The 22914-nt window shown below is 27.5% G+C and overlaps 1 protein-coding gene across 2 annotated transcripts in view; it reads left to right on the top strand.

Annotated features, from left to right (window-relative positions):
* The window catches only part of Arglu1 (Arginine and glutamate rich 1), a 40881-nt gene that overhangs the window by 5197 nt on the left and 12770 nt on the right, over positions 1-22914 (top strand). For both annotated transcript variants that reach the window (XM_075355840.1, XM_075355839.1), the window contains 2 exons: positions 4409-4634; positions 22040-22123. In XM_075355840.1, the coding sequence (XP_075211955.1) occupies positions 4409-4634; positions 22040-22123 (310 nt within the window). The remainder of the gene's footprint in view (positions 1-4408; positions 4635-22039; positions 22124-22914) is intronic.

The following is a 22914-nucleotide window of genomic DNA, read 5'->3' on the forward strand; positions in this document are numbered from 1 at the left end:
ATAATTCTTATCTTTTTCAGTAATAGACTGAACAATTGTTAATAATGTCACTACATGGTTTCAGCAAGATGAAGATGTAGCTCCTACTTGGAGAATTTTGATTATGACTTTTGATTATGAGAACTTTGATATTTCTTGAAATTACATCATGTCCCCCGAAATAGTGATGGTAGGCTGTGAGGTCATCATATACTTTGTTGTAATTTCTTTTTAATGGAGATTTAAAAAAAAAAAACATGTATTCTCATTGTGTCTGTAGTCGATTGAAGTGATCTCAATTAAGACATTGCAAAATAACTTATGTAAAATGTATGTTAATTTATGTAGATGTAGCTTTTTTGTAGCGATATAAATATGAAAATAAAAATAAATTTTTACTTCATTATGTGCTTATTTTAATTGCTTGTTCCAACTATCATCCTGTCTGTATATGCAGCTTTCTAAATTATCCTTATCTTCCTTATCTTTGTCTTTGTTTTCATCTTCACTTCTTTTTGAACAAAATTCACTTATCCTTCTTAATAGAGTAAATAATTAATACAGTACATATTAAATAATGTGGTAAAACGTTCCTGACCTATTTACAAAGTTGTGCTTCTAATTTCTCTCTACACATATTTAACATTTATTTATACCACTGAATTTTCTGCTTTCTACTGTAAGACCGCATTTCATTAGCCTCTATTCACTGTTCTTTGGGCCTTTTTTTCCACGTTACAATGTTGTTTTCTCTGCAAGACTTTCTAGGATTTCTTTTAATTATTAAGTAGATATATGTTTGGTTTCATCAAATCTATTTTCTTTTAATAGTCTGATTTTGATATCTTCTCTACTCATCTGATCTTCGTAAGTTTACTTCTCAGATAAGAAATTCCCAAATTCTAATATTTTGTTCTTAATATGTAAATGTTTAATTCCTTTTTATCCTCCTTTTTTATATTCATTACCACCTGTGTTTACTCTTGCTCTTTCAAATTTAATTCTTCCCAAAACAAAAAATTCATAGTGCTCATAACTTATGTGATTCATTTCTGTTTCAGCCAAAATTACAATGTTACTAGAGAACCTAAACATTTTCATTTCTCTCCCAGGAATTTTGCCCGCTGTCAGTTGTTTCTTCTAATTCTTTAATTTTTTTCTTCCAGATATAAATTAAGCATGGAGGATAAACCTTATTTATTTTTTGAATTTATTTATATCTCCCTATTTATAATATGTATGTATATTTTCAGTGTCAGATTCTAATTTATCATTTATTTTTCACGGTTTGCGGTGGTTTACATGTCCTGTAATATGACCTGTAATGATTGTAAGTGATTAGCGTAATTGTAAGGTTAAGGGTGATTATTAATTATAGCATTTTGCCTTATAACCATTTAAAAAATATTTTGATCAGGCATCCAATATATTTTGCAACCAGATTATTTTTAATGTTACTCATTTTATAAGTTTTTAAATATCTTAAATTGTTTAACCAATGTATGTAGGTGATTTAATGATACCAAATGGATGTATCTGAAAGCACTTATATAGTAAAAGGATTTTATTCTTGTTAAAGAAAAGTGCATCTTTGTTTCTAATTCCTTGTTAATTTTTATTTGTTATTTTTATTGTAGTATTAATATTAATTTTAATATTTCTTTCGTTATTGTATTAAATAGTCACTTAAAATCAAGTATCAAATACTTTATTAATGAGTTCATTATTTTACTGTTCAGAACGTAATATTGTGTTAATAAATATGATTCACAATGCATAATACATAATATATACTCAGTTGATCATATGTAATATAAAACGTACATATTGGGGTCTATGATTAACCGGGCTGTATAGCAATTAAAAATAATCGCTAATATAATTTAAACACTTATAAACGTAATACAATAAAAAAAGTAATATAGCACTTGCTCTTGTTGATCCGATGTGAACTATAATAGGAAAATATATAGGTAGCAATTGTGAAAATAAGCATAGGACAATTATATTCTGCACACCAGTAATGAAAAGGTAAAATGAATCTATAAAACAGTTATATTTCTGCTTATTATTTATGTAAATAATTATTGATTTAATTTTGTTATTTAAATATCGATTCCTATCCAGATTTAAATACTATAATATAAATTTTAACATTACATTTGTAACTAATTAATATTTTTAACTGATTTTCTAAAACAGTGAAGATATTATCTTGAAAGACCTTAACGATCAATCGATCAGTTTGTATGATATTTTGGAAGTCTCTATAAGTGGAAGTGATTTTTTTTAAGTTACTTGATTCAGGGCTTGCAGGCAGCTAGTAACCCTTGTTTGTGTAGTAAGCATACCAGCAACTTACTTCTCTAGATCGCAAAGTCATTGTGTGTTCAGTAGAACCCAGTAAAGGAATGGTGGCAGGGAGACAGTATCGAGGAACTGTTAGTGTTAAATAGATAACGTGTCTATTAAACACAGATTAAGGCTTGGTCTCTCCATTTTTTACATAGATTACTAACTTTCTGCACCTTTCCGATGCACAGTTGATTCTAACAATATTGGTATAGGTTGTTCATGTATATTTCACAGGTCCCTATTTTATATATGTTATCGCTTATTCTGACAAATAAAATTTTGCAATTCTGTATTTGGTGTCCAACTGTAATAAACTGAACGGTGTTAGGTAAAAGTATCATGATTATTAAAATTAGCAAGACAATTTTTAATGTTATTCAATTAATATCGTTAACAAAGCTACACAAAACTTCTCTACAGTAATGAATCATGGTTCTACATTGTTAATCTTGTTTTATGGTGTTAGTAAAAGAGACCAAAATAAAGTGTAATGAGAAAATAATTTAGTATTGTTGATTTTTTTTATTTAAAAAATTGAGTTTTACTCATTGCATTCATGAAAAAAATATACAAATGTAAATTTTTTTGAAACTGTAAGATAATAATATATAAATGTACATGTTAATTAATTGTGATAAACTTTTACACTCAATTTATACATAAATGCAATTTTATGTATAAAATTGCAATCAATTTTATATATAAATGCACATTGGTGGAGTTGTATTTGGTAAAGTTAGACAAATCAAATAACTTTTATAAAAAAAATATCATATATATGTTGTAGAAATTTTTAATTATAAAGCTATTGTAGATACTAATTGTTTATGAATTTGAAAGAATAACTTTTTATTTTCAAAAAAATTATTATCTTTTTACTAAATATTATTTTAAAAAACAAATACTCAGTTTTGTTTCGTACCTAAATGCTGGAAGAAAAATTTGTAAAAATGTTTTTATTAACATACAATAAAAGTTAATCCCAAAAAAGTATTATTTAAAAATGATGGATTTCTTGACAGTTTGACACTAAAAGTAAATTTTGAAGGTATACAAAAGAAAGAAAATGAAAATTTTAGGAAATAATCCTCTAAAAAATTTTGAAGCGTTTACCTTTGATCTTTTATTATAATTTAAAGTTAAGATACTTATGCATTAGCCCGTCAGCCAATAAATTGCAAACGTTTGGGTTATTGTTAATATGACTTGATATAACCATTATATTACCATTTTTCTAACCATTTATATTTATTTATTTCATAAATATAATTTAACCAAACTTAACCTACACTCGCTTCGCTTGCTAACCTTGACTAATTAACACAGTAATGTTTTGAGTATTTTAATAATAAATTCAGTAATTATTGCAGTTTTTTATTATTTAAATAATCAAAATAATTACTGTCAATTACTCAAGGTTAGCAAGCGTAGATTAAGTTTGGTTAATTACTTATATCTAATACGTATTAGTATTATAAAAACAATTTCATGAGGGAGCCAAACAAATGGAAAAATTAAAAAATGTTATAACTGTTAGTTTTTATTGTACTGAGTAAAAAAAAAAAAACATTGCAAAAACGTTTCTAAGCTCTTTAATGAAGATTTTATTACATTTTTTAACTTGTTTCCAAATACCCCTTTTACTCTTGAAAATCTTCTGTATACCCTGCACACTAGAACTCTCCAGAATCATAATAAGTGAGTAGAACTAAACATATTAAATAAAAAAATCAATGCTTTTAATTAGTTTCTTATTCAGTATTTATTCTTTACAGCACAGTTTTAAGAATAACATAAAGCGCAACCTTAGGAACAAAATTCAAAAATTTTACTCATTTATTGCCAACATAATTATGTAATGTCAGTATTAAACAGTTTTAAGCTTTCCAACATAAATATTGATCATGTTGAATTTTTTTTGTTGATTCTTTTAATTGTACTTATTTTTGTTGTAGTAGTCTTGATTTAAGTCTATTTATTTATTAAACATAATAAATGTCAGTATTATTAGTTATGTCTTAGATAAAATTTTTAGTAAGGATTTTATCGATAATATTTTTGCTATTATAAACAGGAGACAGAGAGAGTTAGAGCAGAAATTAATTGAAGAAGAAACGGCTAAGAGGATAGAGGTTTTAGTTAAAAAAAGAGTTGAAGAAGAATTAGAAAAGCGAAAAGAAGAAATAGAAGCGGATGTGCTTCGTAGAGTAGAGGAAGCAAAAAAAATAATGGAGCAGAAAATGACAGAGGAGATGGAAAGAAGAAATCAGGTCCTCATTGAGGAAGAAAAGAAACGAGAGGTAGGACGTAATCAGTGCTCTTTACACAGATACTTTTTAATGAAATGTGCCATGCTTATAGGTTATATTTAGGATAAATTACCATTTGTAACAGCATACTTCTGTTAATAATAACTAATAATTAATCTATAGGATCTTTTTTGTTCAGGTTCCATAAATATTGAACCATATAAATATATATTTTACTTGTATGAATTTTGATCTGTGACTGGAGAACTGGAGTTTTGAAAACTTATAATAGGGTGTAATCCTCATTTCAATTAGTTTTTGTGGGATCTGATTTGAATTTTAGATTGTTAAATTAAATGTCCAATTAACAAGGTTGTTACAGTAGTTATCAATAGGAACATTCTATTTCAGTAATATTAATAAACAGTTAATGAAAAAAATATTAATGTTTAATTCATTGTAGACATTTATTAAGACCAAATTCATTCAAATAGCAGTATATTCAAGTTATAGAAAATGTCAGTTGCCTAAAAGATAAGAAAATTCTGTTATCCAAGGTTTCTTTTCATTATTCTATTTGAAATGTTTTCTGTTTAAAAATCATAATTTTCTTAATCGTTTGCTTTTATTTGGTAGTCGTTACTGTGATTTGAAGCCTTTATTTCTGTAAATTAATAGAATATACTCAGTGAAAATAATTATCTCTGTAATATTGTGTTACATTAAAGTAGTTTTTTTTTTGGGGGGTATTATATTTTTCATATGAACACTTTCATTTATGAAACCTGTTTTTCCACAAATTACATATCAATTTCAGTAGGATTCTTTAAGTGATGTTTTGGCTTTTAAAAATGTACACGATAAATTATGATTTCTTTTTTATTCACTGTAAAATTGTTTATCTAGTGATGTAAAATGAATAATATAGTGAGCTAGTCGGTGGCTTTTGCTTGTTAGGGGTGTATAATCTACACTTTATTTTTACCCATTGCATGAGATGTGCCCAAAAGTAAGTTAGATTACATGTTCTGGGTGAATGTGGCAGAAATGGAAATGCAAGTTTGAATTTACAGTGTGATAACTGGGATAAGACTAATGGTTCAGTGATGTGGAAAATTTTTACTCTTAAAAATAATATGATAGTGCTTTAATGTCTTAGTTGAATATTCTTCAGTGTGTTAATGAAATATAGGAAATTGAATCGAGAAAAGATTTAATCTCTAGAATGCAAAAACATTACAAACCTGATAATGTTCAGATACAATGTAATTTAGTTACGTTTATTTTCAGTATCTATTTTTTCATTTTAAGTTATTGTATGTGTGAGAATATCAGTTATGATTCAGAGACTTATAATTCTAAGATGATTATATTTTGAAAATATTTTTTTTATTGGGGATTTTTATTCTTTTTTAATTACTCCATCAAGGAGGTTTAGAAACCTTTATAAATTAAAAAAATTATTTTCCTGTCATGTCTGTTATTAATTACATAAATATACAATAAAGTAATAAACTTACTTTATTGTAAGTTACTGATCCAAACCTGCCACCAAAATAGTTCTGGTGGCGGGTCTCCATTTTCTGGGCAACCGTGTATTCTTCATTATTGAGTCTTAATTACTATAGCAGTTTGTACTCTAAAAGAGAAAGAAATAATCATATGAATTGACAAAAATTAAACTGAGAAAAAGTCTGTTTTCAGTCAGTTAATAATTAGATCCAGTGCATGGATCTACAGTTCATGCAAACGATACCTACTCTTTCTCTGTTAAGAAGCAACATCAAAAAGACTTTGAGAAAAAGAAAAATTCAAAAAGGATGGTTACCCATCTGTATTTGATGAATAGTTTCCAGTGAATGGTATAACTAGGAGAATTAGGTCTAGAAAAAAAGGAGCAGGCTTAGAAAGAAGAACTGGAAACACCACCTATTTCTAGAAAACATCTGTGAAGTGATATAGTATCTATTTTCGTAATTAATTATTGTCACACTTAGTTTTTCTGAAAATAATGGCAGATAGAAAATTGGGATCTAGCCTTGACGACAGAATAATTTCAGTATCTATGGATTTTATTGTTCGCAAGGATAACTTAATGATCACTTAATCTTCTCTATTCTGTTATGCTCATAATAAACATAGTATTATAATATTTAATGTCTAACATCTAATACTAATATTTTTCTAGTTTCAGAACTTTTTTGAAGTTTTATAAATTTGGGTTTTATTTATGATGAACATGTTTATTTTACAATTTCCTCTTACTCTTGTCACTTTGTTAAGATCCTTACCAGAAAATATTTAAAACGTAGAGTGATAATAGCATCTTAATATGACTAACAAGGGAGCATGCGTTGTTTCATTTATAACAGAAATAAATGACTTAATTATGAAGATGAAAAAGAAAATTGTCTTTGTTAATATTCAGTAGGATTTACTGCTTGAATAGTAGTGAGTTGTACTTTCTTAATACAGATTAATCTTGCCCATGATTTTTATTTCTAAATTAAATTTTTATTCATTTTGTTTTATATTTCTTCATGACATACATTACATAAATCACTATTTTTTTTTATGTTATTATTTCCCTTTTAAAGAGTTTAAGATAAAATTTATCTAGCTAAGTTGTACTTGCCAAAGGTAGGGATGTGATAGATTACTATACATTTTTAAAATTTGTGATGTTTTGCTGATGCAAGAAACCAAAATAGAAACGCTAACATAAAAATGTTTGTAATGAGTTAGGTAAGAATAGTGGATCCTGGATGTTGAGAATAAGTATATTTTATAAAAATATGCCATTTATTAGTTTAAGCTTGCATTTTTCCAAGTTCATTAGTTAAATTAAAATGATACCTCAAATTGATATATTGATCATAAAAAAAGTGTTTTAATTTATAACTTTTGATTATTTAATATTGATATTTGTTTGCAACTTAATTTGTTAACTGTTTTGTTCTATTGATAAAACAGCTTATTTAATTAAAATTCTATTAAGTTTTATCTAATCAGTTATAGGGGCTTTTTCTAATTTTAATATTTTTAATTTATTTAATGTTTTTATATTTATTTATAATACCTAAAAATTATATTTTGAGTTTTGGTTTCATGTTTATTAATTCATTCTTGTAACTTGAAGAATTAGTTACAATGTGTTTTAATTATGATAAAATTAATTTAATTATTGAAAGAAGCAGAATTATGACTCACTTTTGCTATTCTTTTGTGATTGTGATCTTTTAAGGCTGATGCGCAATTTCCCTCAGCTTTTTTTGTTTTTTATTTTATAAACTTGTTTGAAAAAGAAGAGCTTAGTATTTTCAAACAATTACACTTCTAGAGTTCTCAATGAACTTGAGTTATTATAAATTATTTCATTCTCAAACAACTGTTTAGTAAAAGTGGTGTTACCTAATTCATGTATGATTGTTTAATTCATTTATTTATTATAGTGTGTGAAAAGTTATTCTGGGTAGATGCACTAATTATTTATTTTAACAATGCAGTAAAAATTTTACGTTAAATCTACATTGATTGAAGTTTTAAAACATTTTAAAATAAATAATTTTTAATTGAATTGTATAATAATAATTTGAATGAAACTTGCATTGCACTCTGTATTCCAGGTGTGGTTTGTTTAATTTCATCATGTCCTCTCTCTCTCTCTCTCTCTCTCTCTCTCTCACACACACTCTTTTATGTATCCATGCATCCCTCTTTGTTGTGCGCATAGTTGTAGGAAGTCATTGCTCATCATCTGTGGAACTTCATTACCCAAGCAGTACACATAATTGGAGGCTTTTAATGTGATTAATTGTCTTGTTACAAGGACACTGGTGTTGTCATTTGAATTCAGAGTATTAATAAAATTAACCATAATGTTAATATCTTAATGTTACTAACTTACCTTATCATACTGACTTATGAACATAACATAATGTTGAAAACTTAATGTTAGTCAAACCACCATAAAGTAAGCACATAAGAGTTAGTGTGAGAACAATGCAGTAAGAAGTTTTTTGTTGTAGAAGTCATATACTCGTTGTAATGTAGTATGTCTCATAGCCAAGTTTCAGCAGGAAACTGACACCATTCTGGATATTCCCATTCTGGCATGTCAGACAAGACCATTCTGAATATTCTTGACAGGATCATAAAGATTCCTCTAAAGTTCACAAGGTATCTGTCACAAGTTGATGTAGCAGAGATTACAGCTCACAATATTCTAAAAACAATTTGTGTTTCCATCTGTTTTATATTTGTTGTGCTTGAGGTATGAGAAACAGACCGTGAAGCCTAAGCTTCATACTGAAGATGGTTTCAGGAATATCATCTTGTTTTTAGTGATTAGATTTGTTCCACCTGTTGTGTATAAGCAGCCAAAGTACTTAGCTATGGATTTCTGAAAATCTCCACAGATCTAAGGAAATGCCTTCAAGATCAGAAGATCTGGTTTGGTGTGCTGTTATATATAAATGCATCATCCACTTTTTTCATTTAAACCATCAGCTCAGAATTCTACTATGTCCATATTATTGACTCATTCATACCTGAGCTTATGGAACATGAAATCTATGATGGATGGTCATAGTGAGATCATGCAGCTGTTCGTACCACTGGCATATTATTTAATTTACTGCTGGATTTCTTTGGGAGTCGCACAATCTCCAAGATGTTATTGTTGCCATTCTGGTCATAGAGTCTGACTTCCCTTTGGTGAGTTTTGAAGGGGAAGTTGTACAAATGTTGTTTACTTTTCAGTAGATACAGATGGAAATCACAACTAGCATCTAACAAATCACACCATATACCATATACCTTGGGGAATGTTTTTCTCAGACACAGAAGCTGTGCTCAGGTGTTAAAGATTAAGTTTATTTTCAGTACTGTTGAAATCATTTTTTAATTAAAAAAATTTATAAATGGTTCAAATTGTTTCATTAAAAATTAAAAAAAAAGGAAAAAAGTTATTTATAGAAATTGCAATCCAACTTTTACTGAATTGTTAAACATTTACAGCCCATAGTAACTCTTCAGACATTGTCTCTTCTCGAATTATGTATTTTACTGAAATTAAATTTTTGATTAATTATCATTCGTACACCATGATCTAGTCTGTGGATTATGGATAATCCCAATAAGTGAATTTTTTTTTTTGAAGCACTGGAATTATTCTTTGTCTTTCTTGGTTTTATCTTGTTTTTTGTGTGTAATTGGGTTTGTTAAAGAAAAGTCTGGCAACTTTCTGCTTGTTTTATTTTTTGTCTTAAAACAGAGTCCTCTAAAGAATAAAAAAAAAATGTTAAAATATTATGCGGTAGGTTGTTTTTGGACTTGAGAAAATTTTTATTTAATCATTGTATTTTTATAATTGCACATTATTGTAAATAATTATTCAGTGTTGGTTTAGGGTTAATTTTCCTTTAAAAAATGTAGCAGAATTGGCCAATTATTTTATAACAGTGCTAATGTCTTTTATTTTGTATATTCCTATTTTTTATAATATAATCCTGCTGTTACTTTATTCCCAAGTTAATTCGCCAAAGTAATTTTTAAGTTTAGTATCCTATAAGTGTGGCACATTTTCTGTTATATAAATAATAAAAGTTGACATTTTGTCTACATATTGTAAGACTTTATTGTTAAAAACTAAAACTATACAAGGATATTCTGTTTTAGTAAAAAAAATAAAAAAATATGTATCTTGTAATATTATTTTTTTATTAATTAATTTTTTTATAGAAATATTTCTGGTGTTTTTTATTTTTTACTTAGTGTGATTATTGCATTTCAGTAGTATTTTTAAAACTTGTTGAAATCTATAAATCCCTTATTTAAAAAAAAAAAAAAAAAAAAAAAATATTTGTAGCTTTTATAAATTAGCTTGTATCAATATTAAATTTGAGAATTTGTTGTATCAATGTATTTATATTGTCAAACCATTAACTTTTTTAAGCTGTTAGCTTCATCTTCGGTTAATTTTTCTATTTAAACTGTTATTTGTTATAGTGCAATCCTGTGTGAAAATAATATCTTTATGAATGAAGGTAACGTATAGTATCCGACTTTGCGGGTGGTGGTTATCATCTTGTTATAAAACATAAAATTAGTTGATATTTTTGGCCTGTGCGGCACATAGTCGATTCAGTTAAAATAGATAGTTACTTATGAAAAGATGAAATGAGCAGTTTAAAGAAAGACTATGGTTACTTCACGATTCTCAAATTTAAGATTAATATGTAGAATTAATATAAGATTAAACAAGTATTTGTAATTTTCACAAATTTTTCTTTTATCATTTATTTAAATTTTTTTTAAATGGAGGAAGAGCAAACACCACAGGATGTAAAATAGGATGATTTCATAATCATTTTCATCCAAAGATTTTATACTGAAGCTTTTCAGTTTGAATAATTTTTATTTAATGACATCTTTGTTATAAAGAAAAAAAAATGTAATTTGTACTAAATAAAACTAGATTCTTCCTCCTGCTATTTATATATCTTTAACATTAATGAAAAAAAAATAAATAAATAAAAAAATAAGTTATTATATAAAAATAATGATCCACAAAGTGAGGCCTCTACTTGAGGCCAAGGCATTTGTACATGTGTACCTGCTTGCGGCGATGGAGATGCGACAAGAAGTTCATTTCAGATGAAGTCAAGTTCAGGTGAAGCTATTCCATACTTGTGAAGAACAGCATCATCAAAAGGTATCACTACGTTGTATGTACAATTTTTTTTTTTTATAACTCAAATATTTTATTTTTTTCTGTTAACAAACTCTTTCCAGGATTTCCTTTTTTGTTAATGGCTGAACCAGTTTTGGTAAGTAATGGTCTTGAATGATTTGATGAAGAAATTAAAAAGTCAGTACTGGATTGTAACAGTTACTTTATTATTGTACATAAAAGGAAATTACTTTATTTAACATTTTTATTTTTTTATTTTATTATTGTTTGATATATAAATTTAAAATTTTTAAGGTTACGTATAAAATGACAGAAAAATCTGTTTATAAAAGTTACTTTTAAAAAAAATAAAAGTAGCCATCAGGTCAGATATTTCTTTAGTAGGAATTAAATTAATTTTCTGTTACAACTTTATTTATTTAATGCAATTTTCTTTATTGAATGCTATTATTTCTGTGCAAAGGTCTTAAGAATATGATTCCATTCGCACATTGTGTTTGCATTCATTTATTTTCTCTCTGGTAAACATCAGCTATTTTTACCACAGCAAGATAGTTTAGAAGTTTGTTCCGTTGTTAAACTTCACTTAATTGAAGGTTTTGTGTGCTGCTTGAGTAGATTTCTTTGTTTACATATTATTAATTTAGTAAAAATTACAGTTATGTGTTCAGATTTCTTAATGAAAGTTAAGAAGTAACACGTAAGAATTATTGCATAGTTAGATGTTTTATCTCTAGTTGTTGGCCTTCAGTCGTGATATTTTAGAATTACTTATAAATATAAATTTTATTATACAAAAATGTTTCATATATTTCGAAAAATTTTTAGTACACTTAAATTATTGTTCATTATTTTTTCATTTCTATGCCGGCATGAACTAATGTAATAGGGAAATGTGTTTTGATTTTTTTTTTTAATTATTTCATAAATAAAAAAATATAACTTGTTTTATACAGCTACATTGAAGTAAAGTGAGAATTTTTATTTTTTAAATTTTCATTACTGGAGTTGTGACAGACAGAATGTTATTAGGTTGTAGGGTCTAGGTTTATTGAAGCATGCGGTAGTATTTTAGTCTTTATGTTTTTGTGGATTTTATCACAATCCTTTCAAAAATATTTAAAAAAATAATTAAAAAATAAATTGTGTTTAATATTTTAACACCATTATTTCTATTTCATTTTCATTGCATTTCTTCTTGACAGAGTATTAAGACTTTCTGAATGAATAACTTTGAACTTAACAAAATAAGAACAATACTACATTTATTATATATGCAGTTTGTCAGTGTATTTTGGTTATAAATAAAATTTCTTTCTGCATGCTCAGAAATCCTCTGTACTCAACATATTTTGTAGTTCAAAATTATTTAGAACAAAATTCTCATGAGGAACGCTAGTTTTTAATATTAAACCCCCCTTAAAAAGCATGACCACATTTTTAAAAAGAATTGTAGGAAGTGAGTTCAGAACTGTTCCGTTGAATGAAATAAACTATGGTACTCCACAATTTCCAGAATTTATTCCAGTTAAACTTTATGTTATGCAGCAGTGGAAAAGTGGATTTGCAATTGTAAATGCTACGTAGATTTATTTATTTTTAAATAAGTTACTTTGAAATTAAATTTTATGTAAACGAAGTTTCTTAATAACAAAGTAAAGTTAACTTATAATAAATAGTTTCTCAGTAATTTAAATAAATAAATAGGGTGCTTTATTGTATATACTGATGAAATACAAGGCGTTGTGAATGACCGTTACAAAAAACTACCAAAAAAATACACTTTTGAATTTTAGAAACCTAATAATGATGGATATCATTTATAACTTATAGGCCACATACTAAGGCATCCTGGAATAGTCGCTTTAATATTGGAAGGACAGGTAGAAGGAAAAAATTGTGTAGGCAGGCCACGTTTGGAGTATGTAAAACAAATTGTTAGGGATGTAGGATGTAGAGGGTATACTGAAATGAAACGACTAGCACTAGATAGGGAATCTTGGAGAGCTGCATCAAACCAGTCAAATGACTGAAGACAAAAAAAAAATCATTTATAACTTCTCAAACACCTGACGTCATATAAACTGTCAGCTTATAACTGTAGGATCACAGACTGCTACTTATCACACCTTCATTACGTGAAGACAGTGCATAATTCAACTATTTTAAATGCATAAATACAGTAGCTTATACAGTACCTCAACATTGTTTTAATTAAGATTCTAATTCTACTACTGATCAGTGTTTTTAAAGTACAATGAAACTTTATATATATATATATATATATATATATACATCATTTAAATGAATAAAACTCATTATAATAGTAATAACAATAATAATATATGATTTTTATTTGTAATTATATATTTCGCTTCCCTGGTACTATACTGCACTAATTTCTATGAAACAGAAAAAAAAACACTTTTGAATTAATAATGCCACAACATTAAAAATAATCTTTTTAGCTAATGCCTTATTGCATACCTTAAAATCGATGTATTTTGACCATGGAAAGATAAAATGCAGTTTTGCATTTTTCAATTTATCAATTTAATAGAATAAGAAAACACAGATTTGAAAAACTGCAGTATTATATCAAATAACTTAGATGATGAGAGAAATGTTAGGCAGCACTATATTGAAATTTTGTAGTATTGCTGTAGAAAAAATTAGCTATTATTCCTGCTCTAACTTCATTTTAGTGCTTGTTTAGCTCATATTATTCTGTGATTGACAGTTATTTTATTACATAAAGTGAAGAATGCAAGGACTCTAATTTCTGATTTACGAATGATAATGACAGTGACTCAGTGACTTCATACCTGGGATGACGGCTTATCTGAAGGAGAATGAAATAATTTTCACTTTTTTCAAAAGAAATAATTCATAATTCTGAACTTTCTTTAGGATGCCAAGCAGTTTACCTACTGGAGGAAGTAAATAATGTTGAGTTTACTTTCTAGGTTACTAAATGAAACCCACCGGGTTGGTCTAGCGGTGAACGCGTCTTCCCAAATCAGCTGATTTGGAAGTCGAGAGTTCCAGCATTCAAGTCCTAGTAAAGTCAGTTATTTTTACACGAATTTGAATACTAGATTGTGGATGCCGGTCTCCTTTGGTGCTTGGGTTTCAATTAACCACACATCTCAGGAATGGTCGACTGAGACTGTACAAGACTACACTTCATTTACGCTCATACATATTATCCTCATTCATCCTCTGAAGTATTATCTGAAAGGTAATTACCGGAGGCTAAACAGGAAAAAGAAAGAAAGGTTACTAAATGAAGGTATTTTTGAGGAAGAAAACAAGTGTAAATTTCAGAAAGATAAAAAGAATTTCAGAAAGTGAATGGCATTACATTGAGATGAAACCAAAAAGAAAAAAAAGAAAGAGTAAATAATATATTATGGTAAATGGAACTGAAAGAGAAGCCAGAGAATAAGTCCTTTATGTGGTAACAAGTGTTGACAGAAGTGCATATATAATATTAATGACTTAAAACAAAAATTACCTTTAAAAATTTATGGCCAATAAATGATGTTAATTTACTATTGTCGTTCAATTTCGCCTCTTCCTGCCAAAGCAGAAATTTTAGTTACGTGCGCATCAATAAGGAAGTATATAACCTCCAAACTTGGTAGATGATGATCCTGGAGCCCTGATGTGTGCCATGATGCCGTTGCCGCATATGTCTGGGAATTACAAACCTGTAAATTTATGTATGTATTACATATATTTATGTATTGTAAATTTATGATAAGTAAATTTTCTCACATATGCAATAGTTTCAACCCCATGTCTTGCCTCTTTGCGGCTAGCTCTGAATAAAAAGTTTTTACTGGGTATGACCATGATTTAATAATAGTAATAATAATTTTTATTATTAATAACTTATTTTTTTAAGCCATGTGTACAAATATTATGCTGAAGAAACTAAATTTTTCATTCTGAAAAATTACATGCATTATTACATTATTTATTATTTTTTTTGTTGAATCTTCAGTTTCTGTTTTATAATAAAAGTGAGCTAATTCTGTTTTAGAGTTGGTAAAGTTAGGAGTAATTGGGTATCACCTTTTTGGATTTAAAACAGAGCTAGTTCTTAAAAATTATTTTCATTTTCTTTTTATTCTAATGCAGGGCTCTTGTGTATTGTGGTTAGATACTGTATGTTTTCTAAAAATCTTTTATGAAAGATTTTGGGGTTTTCCCAATGGTTTACAATCAAATTTTTCTTTGTAAAGCATTATTAATAATTTCTGGTTTTAATTGTGTTAGGATTCTTTTTATCTTAGTTTTAAATAATAAAAAAAAGCTTTAACTTTTACTAAAACAACCAATTTTAATTGAAGGTTGAAAATACCATTGCTTTATTCTTAATGAAAGTTGAAACAGTAATACAAAAGTGCATTGTTTTCTTTGTAAATAAGAAATAATTTATTAACTAATTTGTGATGGTTCATATCATGAATACAGTACCGTATTATCTTAAAAAAATTATCATATTTTTATTTTGGTAACATACTTTAGTTTTTAATTAGATGTTTTGCAAATACTCTGGACATTGTATAAATGTATTAAAATATGCTTGTAGGTCATTTTTTTTGTTGAAAAAAAATTTTGGCTGAAAAACTTTTATTTAAGCGATTTAATTAAAAATTTTTTACAGTATCCTTTTTAATTATTTTCTTCAGAAAATATCAGACTTTTTTTGTGGGTTTGATTTTCTTGCCGCAATTTTGTGCCAATGTTTAATGAACATTATTAAGTCACTGGATGTTGACAAAGTGCTTTGTTCGACGGACCATAATGATACCTGCAATGATAATAATATGGCATTAGAAAGATCCAGTGTGTAATTTATAGATTATGTAAAGCCTGGTATTCATCTTCTGGTACTTCTGCTTCCAACATGGCAGCCATTATTTCTTCATCCAGTTATTAATTGGTCCTGAACTTCATTTTCCTCAATGATTTTGCACCCAGGAATCTGTCTTAGCAGCTCGATAATGTTATTACACTTAGATTTTGCCTTACCAGCACAATAATGTGGGAATCTCCTTCTGAAGTGATGGAATCTTTTGTCAGATCAGCGGCAGATGTTTTGTCGAACAGTCTGTTCCATGATTTTCGAGATTACCTTCAGTTATTTTCTTCCACGATTCGACACTCCAGTAAATAACTTTTTTGTATCTTATCAATTTTAATAAATCTGTAACAGTTTTAGATACATGACATTCATCTAAAAGAAAGCTCAAAAACAACTGGGGATAATGTTTAAAAACTGCATAAATACTTTGGTCCATTGATTGCAATAAGCTTGTAACATTGGGTAGAAAAAATTTCACACAAATATCACCACTTGATAAATTTTGTGGATGCACTGCAGAATTGTAGACAAAATCACTTTTTGTGAAAATTTTTAGTAGCTAAAAACTTTTCAACGACGCTGGGTACAAATTTTTCATTAAATCATTTTTCAAATAAATCACATGACATCCACCCATTTTTTTTAATTTATGTAATATACTGAAAGTGCATTTTTTGAAATATTTCTTGTCGTCCAAGGATTTTTTAATTTACCGATATTATTGGGGAAACAAAAATTTTCCAAAGCATTACTGCATGCTAACACCATTATTCTGTCCTTGCTCATTTTTATGACTCAGAAGTAATTTTTACCTCAGTGGAATTGATTTCTTGGATAATAATGTATAATTTAGTCCAGATTAATTGCCATTAAAAAGTTATTTTTTAATTCAGTTTTGAAATGTTTGGCTGCATTTTTATCACCACTGTTCACAGATATTTCATTGACAAATTCCGTATCTAGTTTTTCACCTATCCAACCATTCTGAACTAGCCCTAAAGTTCATATATTCATTACTGAATATTTCTGCTAACATTTTGGCCTTTTCCTGAATCATTATGAAAGATATCAAAAGTACTTATTCTCTATTCTGTGTGAACCACAAAAACACAAATTCATTTAGTTTTCCATATTCTGATGGTTTCATTTTTTCCTATTCAATGTTTTAACATTATGCTGTTTGAGTTTATCTTTGCATTTAATTCAGTCTGAAACCGTGGAAATACCAACACAGAAATCTCTATTTATATTACGCAAAATATCAATGCTTTGAACCCTTTTTACAGTTTCCGATTTTTTTTCCAATAGTTATAACTACATATTTACATTTACACAATATTATATGAGTTTATTACTCTACACACGATGTGAAACAAAAGTCGCGCTTTATTTTTAATTGTAGACAGCGACACCTTACACATTCAACCAAATGTAGGACTGGACTCCTTGCAATAGAAATGATGTAATACCATAGTAAGGAAGTGACTCGAGCAGCTATTGCAATAACATCCTGTCTGAATGTAATGTTTAGGCTTCTGATTAGATAAATAGTTTTTGTCTACATTTTCATTATTTCCATAAAAGCTCAGCAGACTGCCTAATTTATTGCATTTTGGTTTAGTTTCTTTCTATGGTTTGAAATTATTTAATTCATATTTTTTTAAATACAGAATGCATTAAAGATTATTTAAATATATTAACATTTCAGATAACCTGGGTTTCGGTTAACCTGAGTCGGATATCTGGGTTTTTACAGCATCATATTTCAAAGCTGCAAATCATTGTGCTGAGTTCAATTGCTTTGATAAAACCTTTAAAAATATTTTCACTTTTATCATAATTAAAGTTATTCAATAAAACTATTATTTTATCATTTTCCTAACTGGATTAAAAAAAAAACTTTTTCCTACCTTCACTATAAAATTGGTACAATAGAATATTGAGATGTAGTTATGTTACAACATGGCTGTACTTGTTAAGGTTTTGATGGGTCTTATGTAAATAAGTATAAAATACACACACTCACACGCACATGCACACAAGTGTACTTACATAATTAGCCAGTTGAAAAGAGAGGAAAAGTAAAGCAGGTAATTAGATGATATGAGCATGTTATTAATCCTGTTAATGGTACAATTAATCTCGGAAGTTAATGGCATATTATTATTAATAAGAATATTTCTATCTTTGTTTAGTAAACAGTCATTAGCCACATAACACTATATAATTAAATTAGTTTCTAGGTTTCATTAATTATGCAAGTTCATTATAACTTGTCTTACAAACGTATGGGTCAGATTTCTAACATAGGAACTGAAGTAGGCATTTGGGTATCTACTTTAATACCTATTTAAATTAATTAGGTACTAAGTACCTAGACTACAATAAGTTTTGACAGTGGAGTTATTCCGAAATGCGTCAGCATATAATAAAAGAATGAAGCCAAGAAAGGTAAACAGTACTCAACATAGAAATTATAATGTTCTTAGCAACAGATATAATAATAATTATCTTAACAACAAATTTTAGGTACTAAGTACTTTGTACTTAATACTTAGTTATAAGAAACTTAAGTATTAAATATTAATCATTAGGTTATTTGAGTATACAGAGAATTTCTTGAGTATTTGTACCCTAAACATTGACATTTCTGTGGTAGGATGATATTGGCGTATGTATGTTGTTATGTAAGAACAAAGTTTCTCATTCAAGAAGTTTTGGACTTGCTACCTGATAGATCTTGGTTACTACCTAATTTTAGAGCTTAATTAATTTTATATTATGAAGGTAGTTGAGTAGGCAAGCCTCTTCATAAAAGAAAATGAAATTGGTATTGTTTTGACAAAATATTTCTGGTTGCGATAGGTCACACCCCAAAATTGAGTCAGCTAGGTTCTGGATTAGATTGACATACATATACATGTATTGTCAGTATACTATAATTTAGTAACTTAAAGTGATATGTTTATAAAAAAAGAAATATATAAAAAAATGTAATCTTATATGTTTACATATGCCATATTTTTTGCGTTAAAAACTCAAAATTTGCATATTGTACTTTAGTAAATACAATTATTTATGTTTTATTGAATTAAAATGGAGAAAATCGTAACTTTTAAACCAATTTTAAAATGGAGTAATTTAAATGTCTGCAGAATGAGTAAATACCAGCTGGCATAAAAATGCAGTCATTTTATTGCCAAAAAGTATCAAAAGTTGTAACATTTATTTTCAACCCTGTGAAATTGTAATTGATTACACATTTTAAGACTCAGAATTTTTTTAGTAGTCATCCCAAAATAAGTTTTTTTTGTAAAAACATTTGAAAAAGACGTTCAGTCTTGCCTTGAATAATTTTTAACATCATTAATCTGCTTTATTTTGTTTTTTTTAGTAAGCTGTTTTGCCATTCTTGCACAAGAGTAATGTTAATTAATTTAATGAAGTTAACCAACAGTTTATAAAATAAAAAAAAACAAAATTTTTCTCATCTTTAAAAGCAGTTGTGTGGCCTGGGCCTTCCATCATGATAGTAATTTTTTAATTCTATTGTTTGTTGACCTGTTATCCTTTTAAAGCAGCCCCTTAATTACTGGCATCCTTTGAATTTTAGCACCTACACCTGATTATTTTCAAAGTCTGTAGTTTACTTCAGTAGTCTGGTTTGATTATCTGCAGGAGTCTGATATTTTTTTCCAGCCTCATAGTATAAGAAAAAACTGTAATTGAGTAATAGATGTTTGTAGAGAATTAATAAATAAAGTCCTGATAAGATTGTGATTCAGTTTAAGAGTACTCAACAGAAGTAGGTTCTGTAAGGAGCGGAGTACTGTAAGGATAGTATTTATTTCTATTTAGTGCTGCTGTAGGAAAGAATAACAATGAAGTTTTGGAACACTTCAGACCTTGTAGAATAATTTCAGTCTGGCTTGAAGTTTTAAAAATTATTTCTGGTGGCCTAACAGGTTTCTAGACGATATGTTTCACTGATTGTTTCATAAATGGCTCTAGGTACACAAATGAGGAAAATACTAATATTTAGTAATGAATATTCACTGTATTTATTAAATGTATGTGAGAGTGATGCATTTTGATGTTGTGTTGCTTAATTGTGTAGCTTATTTTAATGATTTTTTTGATTTACAGTGATTCTAGAATTAAAAAAAATTATTGGTTAATTAAATAAGTTTGGAGAATTATTATTTTTTTGCAGAAGTACGTTATTTTAGCATGTAATAGATAATATAATGAAATTTGTGCAATCATAAAATTTATCTGTTTTTTTTTTGGGGGATTATATGAATATACATTTATTTGATTAGAATTCCTGAATAAAAAAGAGTTTACATAAGATAATTTTCTAGAAACTTTATAAAAAAAAGTTGTAAAAGCTTTCAGTTTGTATTGAATTTCAACCGTTAGTTACTAGTTAATTGATTGCTCAGCTACTCCTTTGTTAATTGTCTTTTTACTCCTTCATAAACGCATACTGCTATTCATTTTTATGATTAATGATATTCGCATTTTTTATGTAAATGCCTCCAACATTACATTTACAAATTTCTTTTCATGTAATATTATTATTAATTTATCATTTGGAATTTTATGGTTTTAATATTGTTTATTTATCCATTTATAACTAATTTTACTGATTATTTATTCATCTTGTGGGATACATTTTGTTTATTAACTAACTAGTTGAATATTTATATTAAAATGTAGACTAGAGATTTCGCTGAGACATGTCAGCCACAATCGTAAAATAAAATGTTCAGCCAAGTATAGAACAGTCAATGTAATTGTATTCAGCTGATTGAAATCCAGCATACTGTTTTGGCCTTTTCAGTTATTTGGTGTTAATTTCTAAATGTTAACATTAAAAGAAAGCATTTTCTACAAAATTCTGTCAATTAATTTCAGTACAAATAAATAGTTATGTTTAATTTTTAATATATAAACAAAGATTATTTCTTTTATAATGCTTCCCTTGAAAAGGTTTAGCAGATTTTTAATAAAATTGTATCTATATTTTCTACTGCAATGAAATAATGTTAATATTTAACAATTTTATTATTAAATATCTGTTTGATATTTGTGCTTGTTTATTTTGAATGTTTGTTTTTTATATTCATGTTCAATTATTTTTCAGCCTGAACTGAATTGTATAGCTGGTACAAAAAACATGGGAGTGTCTGTTAATTGAAATATAGAAAAGTATTGCTTTTGTAAATCAAAGTAGTCATCATGTATCTAAAGAAAAAGTCTATTTTTTTATTGTGTTTTTTTTTTAATTAATTGTTTTTAATCTTAACTTTTCAGCTATTTTACAGGTGTTCATTAGCTGTAATTTTTTATGGAAGTTATTTACTTCCTTCAGTTGTGTGCAGTTAGTGTATATTTTCTATATATTTTTTTGTATTATTTATTTGACATTTTTGTTTTGTTAAATATGTTTTAGCAGTTCAGAATGTCAATGTAATATTTTGAAGGAATAAAATAACTGTCAATGTACGGGTTAATGTTTTAAAAGTAACTGGTTTTTTTCACATTTATATAATTAAAAATATGGGTAAAACAGGGAAGATTATTTTATACCTTTATAAGTAGTTACTCCATTTATGTTTTGTAGTTTACAATATATTATTTGCAAATAATTGTTATGCATTTTTTTTTGTGAAGTCTTTCTGAACGGTCAAAGACTGGGTTGTAGTAAAATATTATACTGAAATTAATTTTTTAAAAGAATATGAATGGTGGGCGTTAGCTTTGAGTGAATACAAGATAATATTGAATATAAACTGCACGCTACAGTTATGCAAAGGGAAAAATGAATTTTAGTGGATCGATATCTGGGTACTTCTTAACATATATTATTTGTTATTTCAGGAGGAAGAGAGAAAAAAGCGGGAAGAATTAGAACAGATTATGGCTGAAAATAATAGAAAGATTGAGGAAGCTCAAAAGAAGTTGGTAAGTGTAAAAAAATACTTGTGTCTGGTTGTAATGAGAGGTGGAAATAGTTGAAAAATTATTATGTATTCTCATTGTTACTGAATTTTCTGTTCAATATATTGTGTTTGAAGAATTTAACTTTTCTGACATTTAACTGCTCTCTTGTGCTTTCTGAGTTATTATAGCTTCTGATTGTAATGCAAGTAGATCAAACTTTATATACTTAAGCCGTGATCGGTTAAAGGTTTATTAATTGGTAAATTTAATGGAAACTTTTTAAAATCTTTTTTTTAATTGATCTAGTTAATAACCACAAACATGCTATCAAGTTGGTGAGAGATCATTGTAATTACTGTCCTGTTTGTTAATAAAAAGACTTCATTTTTCTGTATATAAGAGTATGTAAATGTATAATGGTACATGGCAGTATTATTACATGAGAATTGTTACAGGAACAGATCCTAAATACATTGCATGTATTGCATGCTATGCTAAATAGTAGGGAAGTTAAATAGTAGTGCGGTTAAAAAATATCCAACCTTGGCTCATAGAAATAGAAATATTTAATTTATTTAGTTTACTTTCTTGTCCCCTTTAAAGTAGACCTACTAATGTGACATTTATCCCAGAAAGACATTTATCCATTGTTGAAAGCAGATTTGAAAGTAATCTTTAGTGAGTGCCAACTCCTTCTGTCACATTTCTTTTGATCTCTTCTCTATTTACAAATATGTTTCCTTTAAATGGAATTTTAAGCTCAGGAAAGCGCCAAAAATCACATGGAGCCATGTCTGATGGGAAAGGAGCCT

The sequence above is a fragment of the Lycorma delicatula genome, chromosome 2 (genome assembly GCF_047948215.1).
Source record: "Lycorma delicatula isolate Av1 chromosome 2, ASM4794821v1, whole genome shotgun sequence".
Taxonomy (NCBI): Eukaryota; Metazoa; Arthropoda; class Insecta; order Hemiptera; family Fulgoridae; genus Lycorma; species Lycorma delicatula.